This window comes from Dysidea avara, chromosome 8 (assembly GCF_963678975.1).
Source record: "Dysidea avara chromosome 8, odDysAvar1.4, whole genome shotgun sequence".
In the NCBI taxonomy this organism is placed as follows: Eukaryota; Metazoa; Porifera; class Demospongiae; order Dictyoceratida; family Dysideidae; genus Dysidea; species Dysidea avara.
The window spans coordinates 12,893,916-12,917,809 of record NC_089279.1 but is presented as its reverse complement, the minus strand read 5'-3'; the positions used below and the strand labels follow the sequence as shown (position 1 = coordinate 12,917,809).

Below are 23,894 nucleotides of genomic sequence, written 5' to 3'. Positions count from 1 at the left end.
TGCACAGCAAATGTTTTGTTTATGGTTTGATATAACTAGCACTGCAAGGGTTAATTTTAGCACCCTGTACAAATCATAATATATACTTTTGATATAAGTATTTGGAATGTTGACTGTTCTAACACTATATAGCCATACCAGACTGTTAAAATTAACACTGAGTCATTATAGAATTACATGACAGACCGAATACAATATATTTTCACAGCATTTACATTTGCAGCACATGTGAAATCAATTGCAAGGTTGTGACAAGGAAGAGAATTTTAAGTTTTTACAGTAAAGAAATTTCTGTGCCAAAAGCTTTAATAACAATAAATACTTTATTGGTTAAAGGAAGAAAATCCAGCCCTCCTGGATGAAGACAGAGTGTGGCCCAGACTAGACATTGGATGATCTGCGGTTCAAATCTTGGGGTAGGAGGGATTTTTTTTTCCCCTTTCTTTGACCCTTTTCTGTTACACCTTATTGTTAGCTACTGTTCTTAAGTTTCCAGTTCCAGTTTGCTAGGTTAGGTAATCCAAAGGCTGCAGCACATGTTGCTGTCAGACCTTCAATGCTGGTCACTGTAAAACTTTAATAACAATAACAAAAATAATTAGTAAGACATATACATGCAACATAATTATAATCAACTAGTCTAAGATACAAAAGCATAACAATACACATATGCATGTATGCAGGGACAATCATATACAGTACATACACATACAAACTAAAGTTAGGGTCTTCAGTTTGTGTATAGCAGAGTTTCATTGGTTGGGCATTTCAAGGGTGCTGAATAGTTGAATGTGGAGTCCTTCTCACTTGATGGAGTTAACATACAATTCCACATCACCTTGGTCATCAGCTCATGCATCAAAAGTGATGGATGGAAACAATCAACCTTTAGTTAAGGTGTGACCAACTGAATACAAAAATCAACAAAATTTACTATCCTCACTTTAGATACTACTTCAGGTGTTAGGGTGGCAGCTGTACCATCCGCTATGCAAGGTTGAATTACAACTGCAAAATCATCATACTTTCCTGCAAATTTCTTAGCAATCTAAAGATGCATTGATCATACACGTGGTCACATCTGATGCGAGTCACACACGTAAACACACACACTATACCATACCACACACAGTGGTAGATAGTAGTTCCTACACTCATAGTCAATTGTCAGTGTTGGGAGTAACGCATTACTTTACGTAATATTATTACTTTTGTGGCAACTAAGTAATATAACGAAATACGCTATAAAAACAGGTAATATAACTCAAGTTACTTTACTTACAAATATAACGTTACCTAAGTAATATAGTTACTGTAACGAATCTAATATTATGCAATATTATTACGAAGTTACTAATCTCGTTAGTAATCCACTGAGTAATGTCTAGCCACAACAAAGTACCGAAGCCTACTGAATGAAGCTTATTCACCAGCTTCTTACTTATGACCAAGATTTGCACATTGTCCAACATTGCAATCATGTCATGTGATAAGGTGGTGGTATCACACGTGACAGCTTAAGGCTGTGGACACAAAGTAATATAATATGTAATATTATTATAGTTACTTTATTTTATGGGTAATATGTAACTGTAACTAAATAGTTCAGTTGCAAATAATATGTAATGTGTAACTAGTTACTTTTAAAAAGTAACTTGCCCAACACTGTCAATTGTTAGCAGTTATCATTACATACATCTACCATATTCTACCTCCCCATATAGAGGAAAGAAGGGTTTTTATTTTGGATATTTAACCTGTCTTCGAATATGAATCAAATGCAGTACTTTGAAAATAAATTCCCACAAGTAAAAATAACTTTCCTTCACATGATCCAACATTTTGGCAATTCAAGTTTTAGCCCAGCATTAATGATGTACTGCGCACACCAATAGCCAGTAAACAGCCAATCTAGAACAGCCTTTGGTGGGAAATGATGCCGCCTGCTGCTATTCGGATACGATCAAGCCAGTGGCTGATTAGAATTTACTCTGCTCGAGACTCACCCAGTATTCTCTCCAGCTGCAGTGCATAAAAGGTGGGGATTATTTAATCACTAAGTCATAAGCATGCACATATCTTTTTTTATTCGTGACATGAATTTCTGTTTATTTTTTTCTAATCTGCAGCTGACTGGACTTTGAAATACATTTCTGCAATATTTTATGCTTTGAAAATAACCTGCTACACAGTAGCTTTTTTAGCTACAAAGAATTTTAAATTTGAATGGGAACATAAAATTAACTTAAAATCCTAATTTATATTTGTTTACTTATTTTATGGAAACCTGTGCATACCATATCAAAGTAAAGAATGGCACCAGGCATACTAAAATTACTTGCAATCGCATGTTGAGACTTGAATGTCTTAACATAAGCTCCAACTATCAAGTTTACTACATTTTCAGCTGCCATATGCAGAAAGGTTCAATGGGTGAAACTTCTGTGGACTATGGTAGAGGGCAATCAAATAGTTGAACTTCCAATGTAGAGCAGAGTATGGCAGTGCTCACTAAGAGCACTAAGCCACAATACACATAAAGGTATTGGACACAAAATAGGACGAAAAGTAGTCCATGATGCAAACTTTAATTTTGTAGTAGGTAATCAGGCATTGTCAAACAATTAAGTCTATTGCCAATGTTGGGACATGCAGTTACTTTTTAAAAATAACTAGTTACATATTACATAATACTTGCAACTAAACTAGTTACAGCTACATATTACCTATAAAATAAAGTAACTATAATAATATTACATATTATAAAGAACACAAAAAATTTGGAATTTTCAACTAGAGTAGGGACCATAGCACATCGATAAAAAAATACTTAAACAAGTTGGAGTAGACCATGATATTAAATCACAGTAAAACAATAAGAAGTGTTATATCCCTACTGTGCATTTCCATTACGGTATCTTGAACACAGTAGGGATATAACACTTCTTATTGTTTTACTGTGATTTAATATCATGGTCTACTCCAACTTGTTTTAGTATTTTTTATCAATGTGCTATGGTCCCTACTCTAGTTGAAAATTCCAATTTTTTTGTGTACTTGTTTGTTAACTTTTTTTTGTAAATAATTTTATTATGACTGGTGAACCCACGCATAAAGGGTGCCGTGCGCCCCAGCTATATCAATTATTGTCTGAAAAGTAAAGTATCCATTGCGCTTCATTGTCAGCTATGTTCAACCCATTACACAGCATTTTGAATCAAAAACTGTTCGAAAAACACCTCTACAATCCACATATACCAAAAGAAAGAAATAGTGCCGCGCGTCCTAATTATCATCTGAAACATTAAGTGTCCATTACGCTTTGCTGTCGGCTATGTTCAACCCGTTACATAGCAGTACTAATCAAGAACTGTTTGAAAAGCACCTCTGCACTCATAATAGCCACTATGAAAAATACAGACGATTTCTGTTTCAAAGAGAAGCCATCACGTGCCACCGCCAAATCGACACCTTTCGCTGTCAGCAAAGATGAATGGCACACAAAGGAGGACACTGGTAAGTCCATGAAGAATGCATTGTATGTACTGCAGTATGCCAAAAGGCACCTATCGGGCCAAAGTGACGTAGAACAGTGAAAAAATCAAGCCTGTAGCCTTGGTGGTTATCGAGTTACAGTTGTCTGAAGGCATCAGTCAGTCAGTCAGTAGAAAATTCCGTTGAATAATTTTTTGTTTTAAAAAAATTCCGTATCAACTTGTTGAAATCGTTTCGGGTCAATCTGAAAACTTGTTTGGGCTTAGTTTACCTAACCAATAATGCCTTATGATGGTCTGGGAAAATTGAGGCTGGTTTTTGGGTGATGTTATTTCGTGGGCCACGCCTACTCCTTTGTGGTCCCTACTATACAGTTACTATCGTACTGTATAATACTATCGTACTGTATAATTACTTTGTGTCCACAGCCTTAAGCTGTCACGTGTGAAACTACCACCTTATCACGTGACATGATTGTGTTGTTGGACAATGTGCAAATCTTGGTTATAAGTAAGAAGCTGATGAATAAGCTTCATTCAGTAGGCTTCATTACTTCGTTGTGGCTAGGCATTACTCAGTGGATTACTAACGAGATTAGCTAGTAACTTTATTACTTGTAGTAATAATATTACGTAATATTAGATTCGTTACAGTAACTATATTACTTAGGTAACGTTCTATTTGTAAGTAAAGTTATATTACCTGTTTTTATAGCGTATTTCGTTATATTACTTAGTTAGGCCATACCAAATAAATCTTATGTTTCTCAGATTATTTTACCCTCAAGGGTGACCTGGCAGGTCGAAAAAAAAAAAAAAAGAATGGCACATGCATATTAAAATACATACGTAGAATTATAATAATACTGTATATTGACTTCCAGCAGAACATTATATAGCTGCAATAAATTATATGGTCAGTGTGCATCTTATCTTTTGCATGTATATATGCCATGTTTGTGCTGTAGGCTCAACCAGAATATGTACATATGGAGCAAGTAGCTGCCACACTATACCTGGATCAGCAAAACCTGCCGTGACTACAAAGCTGAAGAGATAGACCACTGATATATCCCTTTTCACTATTAGCTATCAATTTATGTTTAAACTCCATTAACATGTATGTTTAGCATGTCGGATTACTAAAGCCAAGTAGTCACTGTAAGCTATATTCCCAATAGCTACCTGACTCTTTCTTCTTGAAACTCCGGAGCGAGTTTTCTAACCAGCGACCCAAATGTCTCTTCGCAGGAGCACTTCACAATTTTTCTGTTTTAACGATGACTACACCTCGTTTCAAAACAATACTCAACGATTCGTGAAGCTGTGGTGTCAGTTTCATCTGCCATGTGAGTTCACGTGAGCCGATCACGTGGTATTTATTTTTTTTAGAAAAGTGAAATTGTTGACCAGCCGCATCCGAGAAACTTAAAATTAATTTGTGATGGCCTTACCACAAAAGTAATGATATTACGTAATGCGCTAGTCCCAACACTGTCTATTGCATTATCCATAGTTAAGTTATGCATTATCCATAGTCAAGTTATGCTTGGCTGAAAGCATTAGTTAGTCAGTCTATAAATGTACAGACTATAAATTTATGCCCCTTATAGTTTGTACATATGTGCACAGTAACTTCCTGCACATGTGACTGTTTGCAAAGCTGTATAAGCACACTTACGTAATATTTCCTTTGATGTCTGAGTTTAACAGAAGCCTGTGGTGGGGTTACTAAATAGCTAGTAAACCTGTAGTCTTGCCGGTGGTTATTTATAATATACATTCATCAAATGAAAATTGGCAAAGCCAAAAAAAATGGTTTCATCACTGTTAGCTCACACTCTGAACAAGTCAAGCACCATTAATGTTCAGATCTAGGCGTTCAGCTACACCAATGTCACGGTGTGGTGCTGACATGGTAATTGAACTCGAAGGATAAATATTGATGCTAGCACTCACAGTTTGCTTCTTACTTTCTAGACAAGACAAGCGTCTTACCACTTTCACTTTTACCCTGAAGCCCCTGTACTTGACGCTAGCAAAATCATGTAATGTTATGAATGTCAGTGGCACTGACATAATCAACTCAACTCAAGGATAAATTCCAATGCTAGCATGCACAGTTGGTCCTCTGGTCTCTAAATAGCATAGAAACCTTGTCAACCTGTTCTGACTAATACATAAATTCACTCACATTAATGATTGATCTAAATTTTCAACACATGCACATATGCACGCATGCACACACACACACACACACACGCCACACACGCACACACACACACACACACACACACACACACACGCACACACACACGCACACACATGCATACACACACATACACATAAAAGTAGTTTCTATCCTTACCTCTACTGCTCTGTCATTGTATTGTCTTGTCAATTCACCAATTTCCACCCTTGAGAGCATGCAGTGCATCAGTACTATTTTAATAATAACATGAATACCTTGTTTTTTCACCTCCTTCAAACACACAAACACACTCAATTCCCAGCACTCTATGAACAATTCTGCAGTATTCTGATTTCATGCTAACATCATAAACCTGTACGAATCAAAGATACCTAAACAGTACCTACTGTTTAAAATTTAAGTTAACCAAAAATTTGTAAGCGCATATATGTATAACAAATGTTTTGTGACATCAAATGCAATATATATATGATAACGGAAAATATTGAAAGTTATACTCATTGTGTGTAAATCACTAAAGTTGATAAGAAAGTGGTGCTCTATTGAGTCTATTTTACATGCTTGCAGCTATAATGTAGTGCTAACCAAATTAAAAACATCAGCAAGCAAATGAGTGAATACTCTATTATGTACACATCATCTGTTTTGTGTTGATCACTACTACCAGTTGTTCAATTGTCTTACAGTGGTTGTATTATTTAAGGTATGTTACACTACTGCACAATTTTAAAGTACATGCAACACTTGCAAGGCTATAGTTAAAAGAGCAACAAAAATGTATCTGGATATTATTAACATTGCTGTCTGTCAATATACTTGCTTGTATGTGCAGTAATATGAGAATTCATTAATGACAGACGTACTTGAGACACATTGAACAGCAATATGTAGTTGACAAACACTTTTGGAATATTATTATGTATCTCTTCCATCAATTCTGTCATGTGTTTCTCATAGTCATCAGCAGTTAAGTATGGTACATGACCTGAACATCTATATATGATAATAAATAGGTGGCATGGATGCAACTATATGTCACTCATTTATTTACCCCAGACAAACATCATTGGCCCCTGCAAATACTGTAAGAAGTTTCCAATCATTTTCCATGTCAATTTTGGGGTTCTAAGTATGTAAATGTGATCATCTCTATAGATAGTACAACAATTATGTTACTGCAAACACCAATACCTTTTTTAGCTGCTCTAATAAATATCTCAGTTCATGTTTCACCAAGTTGGGTATCATTGCTCCACTCTGAGCAGCATTTAGTACATCTTTATCAGGGTGATATTGATCAGGAGGACAAATTGGTCCATAGCATACCTGTACACATGAGAGGAGAGGATATCATACATGGTCTAGCAATGGATCAGTATACCAATATTTACTTTATTGTTATTAGAAGATAATTTTGTATACAAGAATAATGCTAACTTTTTCGTATAATTATATTGAGCCAAAACTTCCACTGAACTGTGTGACTGGCTGTTTTTTATACTACAACTATTGGTTCTCTACGCTATAGTAATAATTGCTAAAAAATGAGATACTCTAATAGAGCAGTCATGTAAAGTTACTTGCATGAAATAAATTTCATTCATATGAAAATAGTTTTATCCAAACCCTTTTATCACAAAAAATGAAACTTTTGCATAAAAATAAAGCAAATTATGGCATCACAACAGAAATGAAAATGGTAAGGGTCAAGAAATTCATCATGTAGGATGTAACAAATTTTGCAACTGAAGGCAGCTTTTGTCTAAGGAGTCTAGATCTGGGGGCATGTACCCAAGGAAATTTGAAAAAAATTGGCATTTTGAGAAGCTACCTAGAGACACTTATGAGCTAAATACTACATCTTGCAACCAACTTTAGAAAAGTACTATATTGTCCAATGGTAGACATAAAGCACGTTAGCAGAATGCATCTCTGCAACACTGTTTGATTTGATTTGTTACTAACACTACAAGTTTAAGGAAAAATTAGGAATTATAAGTTTGAATTAAAAAAGGGAGGTCGCCTACACCTGCAAATATACTATGGACACTTAATCACTATATCCATGACTGAATTTGGGGATTAAATGTCCACTAGTATATATGCAGGTGTAGGTGACCTCCCTTTTTTCCCTACTTTTCTTATGATCCCAAATTGAACTTAAAATCCTTAATTTTTCTTTATAGTTGTTTACATTTTTTGTAAAATTATTATGATCGGTGAACCTGTACATACTGCATCAAATGAAAGGATAGAACTAAAGTTAATGTTTTCATCTGAACACACTCCCCAGCTATCAATTACTGACTCAAAAGTAAAGTGGCCATTTTACGCTTCACTTTCACCTATTTCCAGCCCATTACAGAGTGTTACAAACAAAGAACCGCCTCCGCAATCAATCCAGTCATCACAGAAAATGCTGATGATTCCCATTTACAAAGATAGGGAAGCCATGCATCATGCTACCATGAATCAACAACTTGGGCTGTCAGCAAAAAGAAATGGGACACATAGGAGGACAAAGGTAAGTCCATGATGTGTGCATTGTACTGTATGTACTGCAGTATGTCAAAAGGAATCTCGGGATTAAGCGACATAGAACAGTGAAAAAATCAAGCCTGTAGCCTTAGCGGTTATCGAGTTATGCTTGCCTGAAGGCAGGCATGCAGGCAGTAGAAAATTTTACTAAATAAAAACGTTTTGTAACAATCTGTTAGAAGCATTTAGGATCATACTGAAGGCACTTTTGGGCTTTGTTATATTTAACCAATACTGCCAAGGCACTAGGATGGTATAGTGAAGCTGGCTTTGGGTGATATGTTTGGCCAGAAAAACCCAAACCTCCATGATCTCTAATAGTACTGTATGATTAAATATTATAAATATTTATTGCAATTGAGATAAATAGGTAATTACATAGTTACACTGCTAATGATTGTCTCTGTACCACACCCTATGGAGTGTGAAAATATAAAATGTATGCATGAAGTCAGCCAATCTGTTTTGACTGTCTACAGTGAAACAATAAGCAATAGTTGCATTAAAATGAGTATTTGATATTATGCAGCTAGATGGAGTTGACATTAAAGCTGTTTTTTGTACAATGAGTGTTTTTTGTTCTATCAATTGTTGCTATAATTAAGTACTTAAGTTTGCAAGTTTTTATTCTAGCAAATAGCGTACCTGTAGTGGTGAGGCTCTTTTCCCCATGTACTTCACCTACTTGTTGTAGCTATACTATTTCATTATAAATAACTAACCTCACCGGCATGAGAGCCAACACTCATCCCCACCAAATCCTTGTTATAATTCCTCAACCAACTAGCAATAGTGTTAGCACCAACATCACCACCAATGGAAAATGACTTGCCCTAACAACACAGTGTAGTCACAAACATCAGATACAATAGAGATCATAACTTGGTGGACAGGCAAATTCATGCAATGATTGTAGCTAGCAGATATCATGGGATATGCAACATAAGCTTTTTTGTAAACAAAAGAAAACAAATTTCGCAAAAATATGGCTGAATAAGATGAGGTAAAACAAAGCAATTAAGTTAGTAATTTATATACTTCTCCCTGTTCAATTTCTCATTAAAGTACCAAATACAAAATCTTTATTATTATTGTGTACCCTTGTGTACAGTGTATGATAAAACATATCAACAGTTATTTTTACTCACCCTGTACTCATATAAATCAAGAATTGGATCTTTATGTAATCCCATAATACCAAATCCTAGTACATAATACGTGAAATAATTATCACTGCATGTACCCACCTGTGCAATCCAAGGTTGAAACCAGGTTAGCATCACTGATGATCTGCTGACATGATTAGTAATCTGGGTTAGACCCCAATCTGACATGACCTGACCTGGATGTGATCCAGTTTAGGTAAAGTAGAGGTGCTTGCTCTAAAACCTACATTTGGTGTTGTTAATTGATTTGGTGCAGAACAAAGAGGTTTTGAAAAGCAAATGGTAATAATATGTAGACGAAGGCTATCCGAGCAGTAAAATAAACAAGCTTAATTCACAAGTGCTGTCATATGCAAAACCAGAAGTGGCTTCAACTGGATGGCTTGTAACATTTTTCATGCTGCATATTATTAACCCTATCCTAATTAATATCTGATCTATACTATTGTGGAGTGTGTTATCCAAGCACCATGCAAATATTTGAAACACTTCAATTCAATTGAAAGAGTTGATGCTCTAATACACATGTTGCTGTCAGACCTTCAGTGCTGGTCACTGTAAAGTGCTAATAATAATAATAAATAATAATAGAGCAGTTGCTTAGCTTGCCATTTAAAACTGTTCCCACACTCTACTTATTTTACCTTCTTCTTCAAAATATGTATGTCAGCAATAATTCAGTTCTAAACATCTTAAGAATTGTGTCTCCACTGCCACCATCATGTTATGTATGTACATGATCCAATGCAAAATCCTGATAGACCTGTGACCTGACCAGTTTCAACCTTGTTGCAACTCATGCTAGGATTAGACTGCTTTCATAATTACATTTCTGTACTAATCCATGTAAAAAGTACAGTCAGTTATACTGCTACAATGAATTACAAACAATTTACAGTGAACACTATTATACTGACAGGTAAATTACCTACACTGCAAATTGTCACAACTGTGATATTTACTATATATAGGCCATTTACAGGCTACAACTGTTTCCGCTGCCTGTGCATGTAATCTGTGGTAACACTAACGTGTGTTTCAATACCTTTTAATTAATCATGTAAGGTGAATACACAGCTACTCGGGCTAGTTTTAAGTTCAAAGTGACCACAACACAGCAAGCATTATGACTACACTTCTGCTATATACTACCTTATAACAGCATCTGAGTGCCCCAGAATCTAATACCAGGGGGACAAAGCAGTGTATATTGCCTGCTACAAATCAATGCCACTAAGTTTAACATGACCAAGACTCTGATTAATTTGTCAGATATAAGCATTAACTATAGCTATACGTAGCTAAAATGAATCTAGTTTCATAGACTTGTGGCAAAGCATAGGCCAAATAATATCATTTTCAAGAAAATGACTCAACATGCAAAGCATGCTCTATTGAGGGAGTTGAGGCATATCAAGGTACACAGCTGAAGATCAGCTTTCTGACATTAAGAACATGCATATAAAATTGTCTTATCATTCACTGAATATTGCTCTTCAATCTGGGATCCACACCAACAAATGTCCATACAAAAGTTGGAAATGATACAGCATCGTGCTGCGTGCTTTATGCTAGCCAAACAATGGAGGAGGAACCACCAAGACAGTATAACTGAAATGCTATAAAACATTAATTTTTCTATCACTTGAGAAACATACTAGAAGACACTCACATTTAATTTTGCTTTTCAAGTTTTCAAACAGGATGATAGCTACACATTTCCTGCACCTGGCACTTGCCAGCATCATCCCCCCCTCCCCCAACAGTTTCCAGGGTGAACCACAATTAAAAGCTTATGCAACTATACACAAAAACAAACTGATTGTTACAACTATTCATTTCTACCAAGACAGATTGGAAAATTTAGATACTGAGGACTCAGTTAATTCCCTTTTAAAGGTTATACTTATACAGTTCTTACCACCATGATTTTGTACATTAGCATTTAACCCTTAATGGGTTTTAGGCCTGAGCCTATTATGCCTTCAAATTTGCCTATTATTCTTTCCAGAATTTCTTACTGTATTGGGTGGATCCAGGAGCTGGCAAGGGGAGGGGCACAAAAAGTTTAGGTTCACGCCATCAAAAAGAGGAATCCACACAGAGCAGGTACAGTAATATAATATTATAGCTAGCTATGCTATTAAGTACAATCTTTTGTAGTTGATGTATACACATAGCAGCAAATAATCATCTCTCAGGAGTGTTTCACTAAAATGTTGTAAAAGCTATGAATGGCTGTCACACGATAATTATTTATAGAGGCGCTTAGTACGTACGAAGGTGCTGAGTCTGTGAGTGACTATTTGAGTTTGATTTCAGGTAACTGTAGGAAAGAGAGGTAGCATGCCTGCCTTTTAAGCTAAAAAGCATTTATTTCTTGAATAATAAACTGATATTGTCCTAACTGGAAAAGCCTAAATATTCCAAGGGGAAAAAAAGTTTTGCTGATTTTGCGGTTTTGGGGTTATCAACGAAAATTTTAGCCTTGAAATATTTAGGCCTCCACATAGTCTAATACATTTTGGAAATGTTTGCAAATCTGTGAAAATTTTATTTTTAGCAACACTGCTCAACCTCAAAGTAGAGCCGGGAAGGGGAGATTTGCCCCAAATCCCCCATCCTGGATCCACCACTGTGTATTACCCATTATTCCCAAACATGAGACTTATTATTCTTACATAATTCTTGCTGTTTATGTGTATTTATTTATAGGAAGTGGTTACGGAACCAAGATCATCTGTATCGAGGACCTGTTTTTCACACAATCAATTACCTTACCAACCCAGAATCAACTGAGTGATGATACTATTGAAACCAATTGCAACTGTGTAGAATTGTTTAAACAAAAATTAGCACTAATCATGTGATAATTATTAACTGTATTTGATTGTAGTTGTACTGCACCATCAGCATTATACCCCTGGAGGGTCCTGCTGATTAAAAATAAATGATAATAAATAATATAACTGAAAAAAGTTTTTATTTTTACGTCTAGTAGTTGTCTTGAGCATTCAACTTTAGGGGATGTCTCTAGTAGTTTCCCTGAGCATTCGACTTTAGGGGACGTGTCTAGTAGTTTCCCCAAGCATTCAACTTTATATGCAAAAGTAGCATTAACATTAGGGTTAGGGTCGGGTTCAGCATTGGTTTCTTCTTCACCTTTAGGTTACGTTCTTCTTGCTATATTATAGTAAGACTACTATGTGAGTAACATTTATAAGGTAGAATAGTATGGGTAGTGGGTAGCTAGCAGCGGTAGTACAGTGGTTAGCACACTGCCTATATAGTTCCAGTAGTCCAGGGTTCAAGGCCCATCTGAGTTTTGTGGATTTTTTTTCATTTAGTGACCCTTTTTGTCTGAGTTTTACTGTCGGTTCAATAACAAGTCCAGCTTATTGAACCAACTTTTGGTTCAGTAACCACTGCCATACCTTATTTATATACAGCTGCAGTAAGTAATTTAAAGATAAAATTTTAGGATGTTTCAACTGCCATTGAAGAAATGCATCAGTGAAACAGCTAGCTAGCAACGTAGCTGTAAACATACATGTATAGCTATACTGAGTTTCAGAATCTTTACTTTAATCATAAGTTGTACATTTTGAGTCCTCAAGGATATCTCCAACCTCGTCTCCAACCAAGTTGGTTGATTATTCTTGTAACAAACTGTGCCCAACAGCTTCCTATTATTCTAGAATACTTATACTAGCAAAATTAACCGCACCACCTATTATTCTTCAAATTATGCTGGCATAATACAGACATCTGGTGCTGGGGATGGTGGCAAGAGGTGCGGGTCACCTCGAGGGGGGAATGAGGTGCGGGTCACCTCGAGGGGGGAATAAGCATAATATTATAAACTCATGCAGGCCTAATGGGTTTTGCTAATCAATAAATAAATAAATTGCAATTCTAACTGCTCTACAAGAGTATCTCATGAAATGGAGGGGCTAAGCCCTATTAATGTGGAGGAGTTTTAGCTCCCCCCCCCCCCCCTGTTAGCTACTATATTACGTAGCTATAGGTATAAATAAGCACGAAAGTAACAAACGTAGACTAATTAGACTATAGCTACGTACCTGCAGTAATACTGTCTCCCAAGGCCATTGCTACTTTAATGTCTTGTGGTCGTAGTTCGTAGACGTTTCTTGCTGGCCGTTCTAGTGGAGGTAGTGAAGGGCAGGTGAAGGAAATAGGAGGGTAGTCTCCAGGATAATTGCTTTTGTGTTCATCGTATCCGATCAGGCTGAACAAACTGAAGTTACTAAACTGAATAAACACAGCCACAAATGCACCCAACAACACTAAAACAATGAAACCCTTCGAGAGGTTCATCGTAACTACGCCGAAAGCTACGCCTACAGACTGGCTAGCTAGCTAGAGAATAGTATAAAGTACGTAGATACGTAGCTAAAAGCAAACAACGAAACTACCCCACAAATATGCATTTTCAATGTGCAAGCCATTGCCAGACCAGGAAAAATAACATGATTTTTTGTGATTCTTTGCATAGTTAGTTTATTTACTTGCTCTACTGGCGGCGCCCGACCTTAACGTGAAACGTCGGGCGCCGCCAAAGCGTCGCACAATATCAAGCTCAAAAGCACGCATCCCCTACGTAATATCAAGCTCAAAAGCATCCAGACTTCCTACTGTAGTTGTTGCTCTCTCTCTTCGACTTTAGGGCACGCATCTAGTAGTTTCCGCGAGTAGTCGACTTTAGGGAAAGGCTTGGAATGACTACCGTATTCTAAGAAATAAAATCACAAACTGTATTAGAAATGCTCACACCAAATATCAAACTAACCTATTCAACAAAAATGAAAAGACAAATCACAAGAATTTCTGGAAATACATAAAGAATATTCGTAAAGACCAACATGGTATACCTCCTTTAAATGAAAATGGTAATACTATCAACAGCTCTAAAGAAAAAGCTACTGTTCTAAACAACAAATTTCAGTCTGTATTTACTCAAGAGAATACCACTGACATACCAAACTGCGACAGCACTCCACATCCTATAATTCCAGATATTGCAGTTTCATGTGATGGTGTACAAAACCTCCTCGAAACTCTAGATCCAAGTAAGGCATCTGGTCCTGACAACATCCCTACCAGGATTCTAAAATTTTGTGCAAAAGAGATTGCTCCAATTCTAACTGTTATCTTTATCCAGTCCCTAACATCTAGACATATACCAAATGATTGGCTAAAAGCCAACATAACACCTGTGTTTAAAAAGGGGGATAGAAGCAACACCAACAATTACCGGCCAATTTCACTAATTTCAGTTTGTTGCAAGATATTAGAACATATTATGTATCACCATATTGCAGAGCACCTCAACACCAACAACATATTAATTGACGAGCAATTTGGTTTTAGAGCAGGTCATTCATGTGAGGCTCAGCTCATATCTGTTGTTGAAGATGTACAATTGGCCATGGATAATACTTCCCAAGTAGATATGATTTTCATTGACTTTAGGAAAGCATTTGATACAGTTCCGTATTGTAGACTCTTAAACAAGCTTTCTCACTATGGGATTCAAGGTACAACTTATGACTGGATAAAGATTTGGCTGACTCAGCGAACACAGCGTGTTGTTGTGAATGGACATGATTCAAATTTTGTGCAAGTTCAGTCAGGTGTTCCCCAAGGAACTGTTCTTGGCCCATTGATGTTTTTGCTCTACATTAATGACATCAAGTGTGGCATCTCATCCCATTTGAAACTTTTTGCAGATGATTGCATATTATATCGAACTATCAATAGTCAGCAAGATCAATTATTATTACAACATGACCTCAACATTACATTAAAGTGGACTGAAACTTGGTTAATGGAATTAAACACTTCCAAGTGTGTGGTACTTACCTGTAGTAGACTAACATTCTCCTCTACTTTCAACTATACTATCAGAAATTATTTTTTGCAGCAAGTTACCCAACACCCTTATTTAGGAATTCTCTTAGACTCAAAAATGTCATTTACACCTCATATCAATCAAGTTATCTCTAAAGCAACAAGGATGTTAAACTTTGTTAAACGTAACCTTTATTAAACGTAACCTTTATAGATGCTCTGCAGAAACTAAATGTTTAGCCTACACCCGCATAGTGAGACCACTGTTGGAGTATGGATCGGCAGTATGGGACCCCTACTTGCAGAAGGAGATACAAAGTATAGAAATGGTACAACGACGTGCTGCTCGTTGGGTCAAGTCAGACTACCGATATAACAGTAGCGTTACATCTATGTTAGCAGATCTACAATGGCCATCACTTCAACACCGACGATATGTGACTAGATTAAAAGTCTTCTACAACATTGTTTACTCCTCATCAGTCTTAATAGTCCCAAATTATTTCACTAACACCACATATCCCACCCACCACCACCACCCCTTCCATTTTGAGATTCCGTTTGCTAGAACAGATCATTATAAATTCAGCTATTACCCCAAATCTATCCGCGATTGGAACAATTTACCAACTGACACAATAGAATCCCAATCTCTACAAGTATTTTTAGATAAATTATAACTGACTCTTATCTATGTGATTTGTAATGTTTTTCCTTACCTGAACATATCAGTTTGTAACTGTGTTTTCAGTAATCATAAATTAGGGGATGCGTCCAGTAGTTGCCGCGAGTAGTAGACTTTAGGGGAAGCGTCGAGTAGTTGACTTTAGGGGGAGCGTCTAGTAGTGTTAGCGTTAGGGTTAGGGTTCAGCTTTGGTTTCTTCTTCACCTTTAGGGTTAGGTTCTTCTTACTATATACAGCTTATTTCGTTAGTCACATTTATAAGATACAAAAGAAAGGAATCAAGGGAGCGAGCAGCGGTAGCATAATCGGTAGCACACTGGACCATCACACTGGGATCCTGGGTTCGATCCCTTTCAAGACTGCACTTTTTTTAAGCCTTTTTGGTTCACCGTTTTTTGTCTAAGTTCTGTAGGGTTATGAAATAGGGTGAAAAGAGTGATACCCACAATCAATATTAGCCGAAATAGAGTGGAGCAGCGATCGATTTTGAAAACAATGATATAATAATTATATTACATGGGCAATTGGAAACAGTGGAAATGGAAACCGGAAACGGAAATGATCAAATCGTCATACTATTATAGTATAGCTAGCTAAATGTATCATAGAGTGAAGCCCTTGCTTAGTAGTTACATCTTATAAGTCTTTCTGTTCTTAGAATAATCCTCCCCCACATCAATGACAGGTCCCCTATACACACAATTGATTACCACAAAGTTTATGCACCTATCAATGTATTGCCCCACCACCCCCCCCCCCCCCCCCCCCTCGGGCATATATGGGGCCATAGTGGGGATCCGAATGTCAAATACCCCATAGTAGGGCAAACCTGTCGTGTCAAATCCCCACCGTTGGCCCCAGCTGCAACGCAGGATTTACTCGGGATTTGACATAGCGAGGAAAGTTACAACAAAAATATTTGGGCGCTTAATGAGCGATCGTCAAATGCCCCATAGTGGGGCAGCAGTTTCGTGTCAATTCCCCCTGTAAAGCCCCACCCACGCCCGAGGAGGGGGCGGTGGGGCAATACATTATGATTATGATTATGATGTGATTTGGGTTGAGGCTTAGAAGCCTGTACACCCATTCAATTACATACATACACATACATAAATTAGATGCAATGAACAAAAATTAACTATGAATATAATTATTACATTAACATAAATCTATAGTCATAAAAGTAATTATCTATAGCTGATTTAAAATTATTTAATAAAGAATTTCCTACAACATCACTCGTAAGATTGTTCCAATCATTAATTACTCTAGTACCAAAATAGTTGACTCGACATGAAAGGTGGGCAGGGGGCTTAAGTAATTTATATGCGTGACCTCTAGTTTGTGTATTGTGGGAGAAAGTAAAAAAAATTTGGAGTGATCCAGATTGAAGTAATCGTTCAACATCTTGAAAAGAAATATTAAGTCACCACGTCTGTGCCTGTACAAAAGAGATGGTAAATTCATTGATGTCAGTCGATCTATGTAAGACTTGTCTCTTAAAGATGGTACTAGTTTTGTAGCACGCCGTTGCACACCCTCAAGTTTACGTTGATCTAATACATAATGGGGTCCCCAAATTACATTTCCGTATTCTAATATTGGTCGAACCATTGATTTGTACAACCGTGATAGTACAAATTAATTCAAATCGATAAAGCTTCTTTTCATACAAGCCAATACCCTGTTCGCTTTCATAGCTACTTCAGAAGCATGTTGGTGGAACTTTAAATTCGCATCAAATATAATACCCAAGTCCTTATGACAATTAACTGAGTCCAATGAGACACCATTAAGATAGTAGCCTCCAAAGCTGTGTGTGGCTCGACCAAAGTGAATCACTTTACATTTAGTAACATTGAACTTCAGTTGCCACACATCACACCATTTGGCTAGATTATCTAAATCAGTTTGGAGTTGTACATGGTCTGCCAATGTAGAAATGGTTTGTATAAGCTTGGTATCATCTGCAAATAAAAACACATGACTTGAGATGGATTTCGACATATCATTAACATAAATAAGGAAGAGAAGAGGTCCTAGAATTGATCCTTGTGGAACACCACTCTTCACATCTTGCCAACATGATTTTTCCCCGTTTAAAACAACACGCTGTCTCCTATTGGATAGAAATCCATCAATCCATCTAAGAAGGTTGCCTGTAATTCCATAGTGTTCAATCTTATACAATAAACGTTTATGTGGCACACTATCAAAAGCTTTCTGCAGATCCATGTAAATAACATCAACAGGTACTCCACGATTAAGTGATTTTGTTAAAATATCCATAACATGAAGTAATTGGGTAGTGCATGAATGGCCCTCTAAAAAGCCAAACTGGTGGGATGTCAACAAGTTATTGGAGTTCAGATGTTCTAGTATATTAGTTTTAATAATGGATTCCATAACCTTAACTACTGTAGATGTAAGACTGACAGGTCTATAATTACATGCAAGATGTTTACTTCCTTTCTTATGAATAGGGGTAACAAAAGCAATTTTCCATTCCGATGGCAGAACACCAGACTGGAAAGACTTATTAAATAAAATTGACAGTGGAACTGATAGTTGGTCAGAAAATTCTTTGAATATACGTGGAGGCCAACCCTCTGGACCTGGAGATTTATCTGTTTTTAGCCTATTCAATTCATCAAATACTAATGAAGCAGTTTTTGTTATGTTTTCCAACTTTGGTACCGACGCTCCTGGATCTAGGGCTGGAAAATTGGTTAAATTTTCATTAGTGAAAACACTCGCAAAATATGAATTCAATAATTCAGCCTTCTCTGGATCAGAAGTAGCTGTAGAACCATTAGGACGTTGGATACTATCAATACCAGATCTTGTTTTCATATTTGAGTTTACATAACGCCAAAAACTTTTAGGGCTTCTTCCAATGTTAGAGACTAGATGTTGTTCGTGATTAATCCTTAAATTTCTTGTTAAACGCCGAAGCTTATTTCTAGCTTCCTTAAAAGCTTTGTAGTCATGATCAGCTTTAGACAGGGTATAATTTTTCCACAATTTCCGCTTTAATTTCTTCATTCTGAATGCCTCAGGAGACATGTAAATATTTCTTTTCTTCCTTACTCCTGTTGTTAGTGGTACAAATTTATCAATAATATCTTGAAGTACTGTCTTGAAAAATCCCCATGCTTCTTGAGTATTCATAGACTCCATGATTGATAGGTGCATTACTACCAATACAGCATCAGTAAAGACTAATTTCTTACAAAGACCATGCATGCGCTGCATCTCCATAATTCGATTTCAAAGATGACCATAGGCTAAGGCTAGTCTCGCGTGGCCAGACCGCCTTTTCTCCGTCACGGCGCTTATCGATTAGAGATTATAAGGTTTCTAAATTAATACACTGCACAATGGCGGATCCAGGATGGGGCATTTGGGGCAAATGCCCCCCCCCCCTCTCCTCCTTGTGGAGGAGCCAGCCATGCTTTTTTTTTTTTTTTTTAACTGCTTTTTAATGCAGGCAAGGCCTGCATTAATGGTCTGTGGGCAACTGGTGTCCACAGCCAGAAAAAGTATACGTACAACTTACAATTGAATGTATAAAATTACAATCAAATTAAGTTAGCTGGCTAAGGTTATTACATACATTTACATTTGGTATATAGTTGAACTATCCTATAATTTTAAAACTTACATGTGTATTTAATAATAAACTTACTTATATAGCTAAGTACTTATTTTAAGAGAGAGCAAGAAGAAGAAGAAAAAAAAAAAGATTAATTACTGCTGAAGTTTGGTGGGCGAGGAGACTTGGAGCAGGTACTACAAGGGCAAACAAAGTGCATACTGTGGGGATTGTCAGAGTTAAAATTGTTTATAAAATGCTGCCAGAAGATCTTGAGTAACTGTGATTTAATGGTGGGAAAATGTTGATTTAAGTCAAGTACTGGTAGACTGTTGTAGGTTCTTGGTAATCTGTTAAAGTAGAAGTTACTTTGTTTGTTGGTTGATGTAAAATTGTGTTGAAGCTTGTTACTGGTGGAGGATCTGGTAGGATTGCGGCAAAAGTTGACATAGTTACTGATATTGAAATGATTAGATGGATGCTGGATTGATTTTACGAAGAAGAGTATGTCATAAAGATCATAGGTGTACATCAGAGGTAGTATGTTAAGTTTGATAAGACGTGTTTTGTAATCGGTTATATAGTCATTAAGAATAAATTTGGTTGCCCGGCGTTGGATTCTTTCTAAAGCAGAGATGTCGCAAATAAGGTAGGGGTGCCATAAAGGAGAACAGTAAAGTAATTGTGATCGAACTAATGCTAAATATAAAGTTTTCTTGGTTGGAATGTCAACTGAGTGGCTGAAGGTACGTCTCAGTAGTCCAAGGGTTCTATAGGCTTTAGCTGATATATGGTTATAATGATTTTTCCAAGATAAATCAGTTGATAAAATGACACCGAGGTCACGGTGAGTACTACTAGTTTTGATTATAGTGTCGTCTATGAAGTAGGATGTAGGGAATTTTGTATTAAATGATAGATGTATAAACTTGCTGGTATTAAAAAATTGGTTCCAATCTCTAGACCAGTTTGCCATTGAATCAAGGTCTTGTTGAAGTTGTATGGAGTCTAGATGTTCAAGAATTTGTTTATAGCATTTTGTGTCGTCTGCAAAGGAGAGAGCATTAGAGGAACGGACAGATAAAAATAAGTCATTGATGTAGATAAGAAATAAAAGTGGTCCTAGAATACTCCCTTGAGGCACACCTGATAGGACTGGTAAGAAAGTGGAATATGTACCATTAAGGCAAACGCATTGCTGTCTGTTGTTTAGGTAAGATCTAAACCACCACCAAAGATTACCAGTGATACCGATTTTCCAGAGTTTTAAAAGTAATTCATTGTGGGGAACTCTGTCAAATGCTTTTGCAAAGTCTAAGTATATTACATCTGTTTGAATTTTACAGTGTTCATGAATACTGTTTAAAAATATGAGAAGTTGTTGTAAAGTTGAACAGCCTTTCATAAATCCGAATTGACACATAGAGATGACATTGGAAATGGAGGCTATAACTTTGTTGTATATTAATCGTTCAAGTACTTTTGATGCAACACAAAGCAGAGATATAGGTCTGTAGTTGGTGGCACTGTTTTTGTCACCAGATTTAAAGATAGGAGTAATACAGTGAATTTGCCATTCAGAAGGTAGTGAGTAGTAGTGGATAGCATATGAAAACAAATAGTGTAGAGGTTTGACTAGAACAGATGTACAGTGTTTTAGAATTGCTGGACTGATTCCATCGATACCAGTTGCCTTGTGAGGATCCAGAGATAATAATACATCGTAAACGTCTTCTTCAGAGATGTAAATTGAGTCGAGGGACACACTTGCTCGGGGCATATTTTCAAAATTAGGAAGGGAATAAGTACTTCGAGAGAACACTGAGTAGAAGTATTTGTTAAATAAATTAGCTTTGTCAAGGTCTTGAGAGGCAGAAGTATTGTCATAAAATATTGTGGAAGGGATGGAAGCAGATTTGGTAAGGTTTCTCACATACTGGAATATTTTAGAGTCATTGCTGAAAGCAAAATTGCTCACCAGTTTTGCTTCAAAGTTGGCCTTAGCTTGTTGGATGCTAGCCTGTAGGGTTTCTTCAGCTGTTTTGATACGGAGCAGATTGTGTTCAGTAGGACGAGACTTGTACTTCTTTCTTAAAGTGCGAAGACACTTAATCTGGTGCCGTATGTTGGATGTAAACCATTTAGGAGATTGTGAGGACTTTAATTTGAATTTCGGCACAAATATATGCATTCCTCTAATGATACTGTTCTTAATAAAATGCCATATGGAATCAATGTCTGGTAAGTGTTCACAAATAGAGAAATCAATGTGTGACAAAAAGTTAATAAGTCCAGGGTAATTAGCTTTGGAGTAATCAAAAATGACTTGTGAAGTGTTAGAAAAGTTGATATGTTCCATTGGAAACATAATAGTGAATGAAATGACAAAATGGTCAGTTGGAATAGGTTTGTAATGTTGAGGGTGAACATTCAAATTATCGATGATATCTTCATTGTTGGTAATTATCAAGTCAAGTATGTTTCCAAGGTTATGTGTGGGTTCATTTACTGTCTGGGTGAGATTAAGTTGAAACAGCAGGTCACAGAATTTGTTGGATCTCGAGGAAGAGCCACTGAGGGTGGTCCAATCAACATCAGGGAAATTGAAATCTCCTAACAGAATTATTGGGTTTGTGTTGTTGTTTATCAAGTCTGTAAGGTAGTTGTATAGTAATTCATGATAGGTGTCATTTGAGTTTGGTGGAATGTAGACTACACAAATGATAAATGGGTTGTGAGAGGAAATGAAAACTGTGACAACTTCTACATCAGGTGGTGATGGCAATTTATTGCTAGTAATGTTATCTTTAATTGCTATGAGAACACCCCCACCTCTAGAATCTCTGTCATTACGATAGATACTATAACAATTAGGAAGAATCTCATTATCAAAAATGTCACTAGATAACCAAGTTTCAGTGATACATAGAATACTGTAAGTAGAGGAATAGACAAATCCTTGGAATTTTGATAGTTTATGTACCAGACTTCTGGTATTCAAAAGACAGACATGTAGGCCAAGGGTTGTATAATCATTAGAAATAGTTGAAGGATCACTGTGTGTGCAATCTGGTGATTGGGAAAGTAGTCAATTGTTGGAGGTATCCATATCAGCTCTAGCTTGTGGCGATTGAGATGGAACAAATATTGAATTAGTGACTTCTCCAAACAACTTATTCTGAACAAAAAGTTTATTGCTACGTAATTTGATGGTTTTACGATCTGTTCCCTTTTGAATTAAGTGCCATCTTTCTTTTAAGAGAAGTGATTCGATATGTCTTTCTTCATGAGACATATCTGGTTTGACCCTTATATCTTTAGGTAACTTACTGGCTTTGGATAATAATAAGATGTGTCAATAGCTCGGTTAAATCTAATAAGTATAGGCCGAGGTTTCTTGGATTGCTCGCGATATTTACCCAGTCTTATAAGATCTCGTATGGATAGTGGGTTTATACTGCTTTCAGCTTCAGTGACTATGGTGATAACTTTATCTAAATCATGATCAAGTCGCTCACGCCTAGGTGTTCCCTTACTACATTCATCTATGCCATATATTACCACATTGAACTTACGGTCTCCATCACTGGGTCTGTTGGTCAAATTGGTGGTAGTAGGTGGTTGGGTTTGTTTGCTTGTAGTAGAGGTAGCATTGTTAGAAGCCATTTGTATTTCCTTTTGAGGTTGCTGTTGAGAAGTTGAAGATCGAACTGGTTGATGATCAGATACTGAAGCTTTAAGTGAGACCACTTCTTTAGATAGGTCCTCCACCATGGTCTTCAACTCCCGCAGCTGTTTGTCTTGTGTGATCAGGCGGCAATGGGGACAGTAAAAAGGTTCTTCACTTTCCTCTAGTATTTTGAATAGAGCTTGAGATAATCCAGCACATTGCCGGTGGATCCAGGAGTTACAAATACTTTCACAGAAAATTGCTTCCTGACCATCTGAATCTTCAGTGGCGTCTATTATGCAGTCCAAACAGACTGGGCATATTATTGAGGTTTCACCAGGTGAGCTCTGCAGTGGCCTTTTCCTTTTGGAGCGTGGCTGAGGAGTAGTGGTTGTCATGGTAACTCGTGCTCTTCAGTATTCTGGTAGGAGCAAAACGAGAACAGACAAAACGAACAGAACGAATTGTCTGACCTTTACTTGTACCGTTAAATGAGTTTGGCCACGGTACCACAGCGTAAACGTGTGAACTCCAAGTCAGGGCGATGGGCAGCCAACTAGCCCCAGGGTAGACTCCAGGTAGCGTCCTCGGGATTTCTTAGACACCTTAGAAGACCAAAACAAAGTAAGACCAGTCCAAACAAGGCGAGCGACACGAAGAATC

General features: G+C 36.9%; 1 protein-coding gene across 2 annotated transcripts; it reads right to left on the bottom strand.

Annotated features, from left to right (window-relative positions):
- Positions 1–646: 646 nt before the first annotated feature.
- On the bottom strand, positions 647–23,894 carry LOC136264341 (phospholipase B1, membrane-associated-like). 2 transcript variants are annotated; one of them, XM_066059053.1, is made up of 10 exons: positions 23,137–23,894; positions 9,393–9,448; positions 8,967–9,077; positions 6,898–7,032; positions 6,758–6,831; positions 6,570–6,699; positions 5,961–6,058; positions 5,863–5,911; positions 944–1,048; positions 647–886 (listed from the first exon to the last, which is right to left on the bottom strand). In XM_066059053.1, exons 1-10 carry the CDS (start codon positions 23,627–23,629, stop codon positions 731–733), a joined length of 1,407 nt encoding a protein of 468 aa, XP_065915125.1. In that variant the 5' UTR covers positions 23,630–23,894; the 3' UTR covers positions 647–730. The 2 variants fall into 2 exon arrangements, with proteins under 2 accessions (XP_065915125.1, XP_065915126.1); XM_066059054.1 differs by lacking the exon at positions 23,137–23,894 and adding an exon at positions 13,493–13,841.

Bases quoted from the DNA above. Each gene is read 5' to 3' on its own strand.
- LOC136264341 (XM_066059053.1), bottom strand. From the start codon at position 23,629: ATGACAACCACTACTCCTCAGCCACGCTCCAAAAGGAAAAGGCCACTG. The intron at 9,449-23,136 runs GTAAGTTCAATG...ATTATGTACTAG, and splicing joins CAGACCCAGTGATGGAGACC to GATTTGGTATTATGGGATTA. The intron at 6,700-6,757 runs GTAAATAAATGA...TATCATATATAG, and splicing joins GCCAATGATGTTTGTCTGGG to ATGTTCAGGTCATGTACCAT.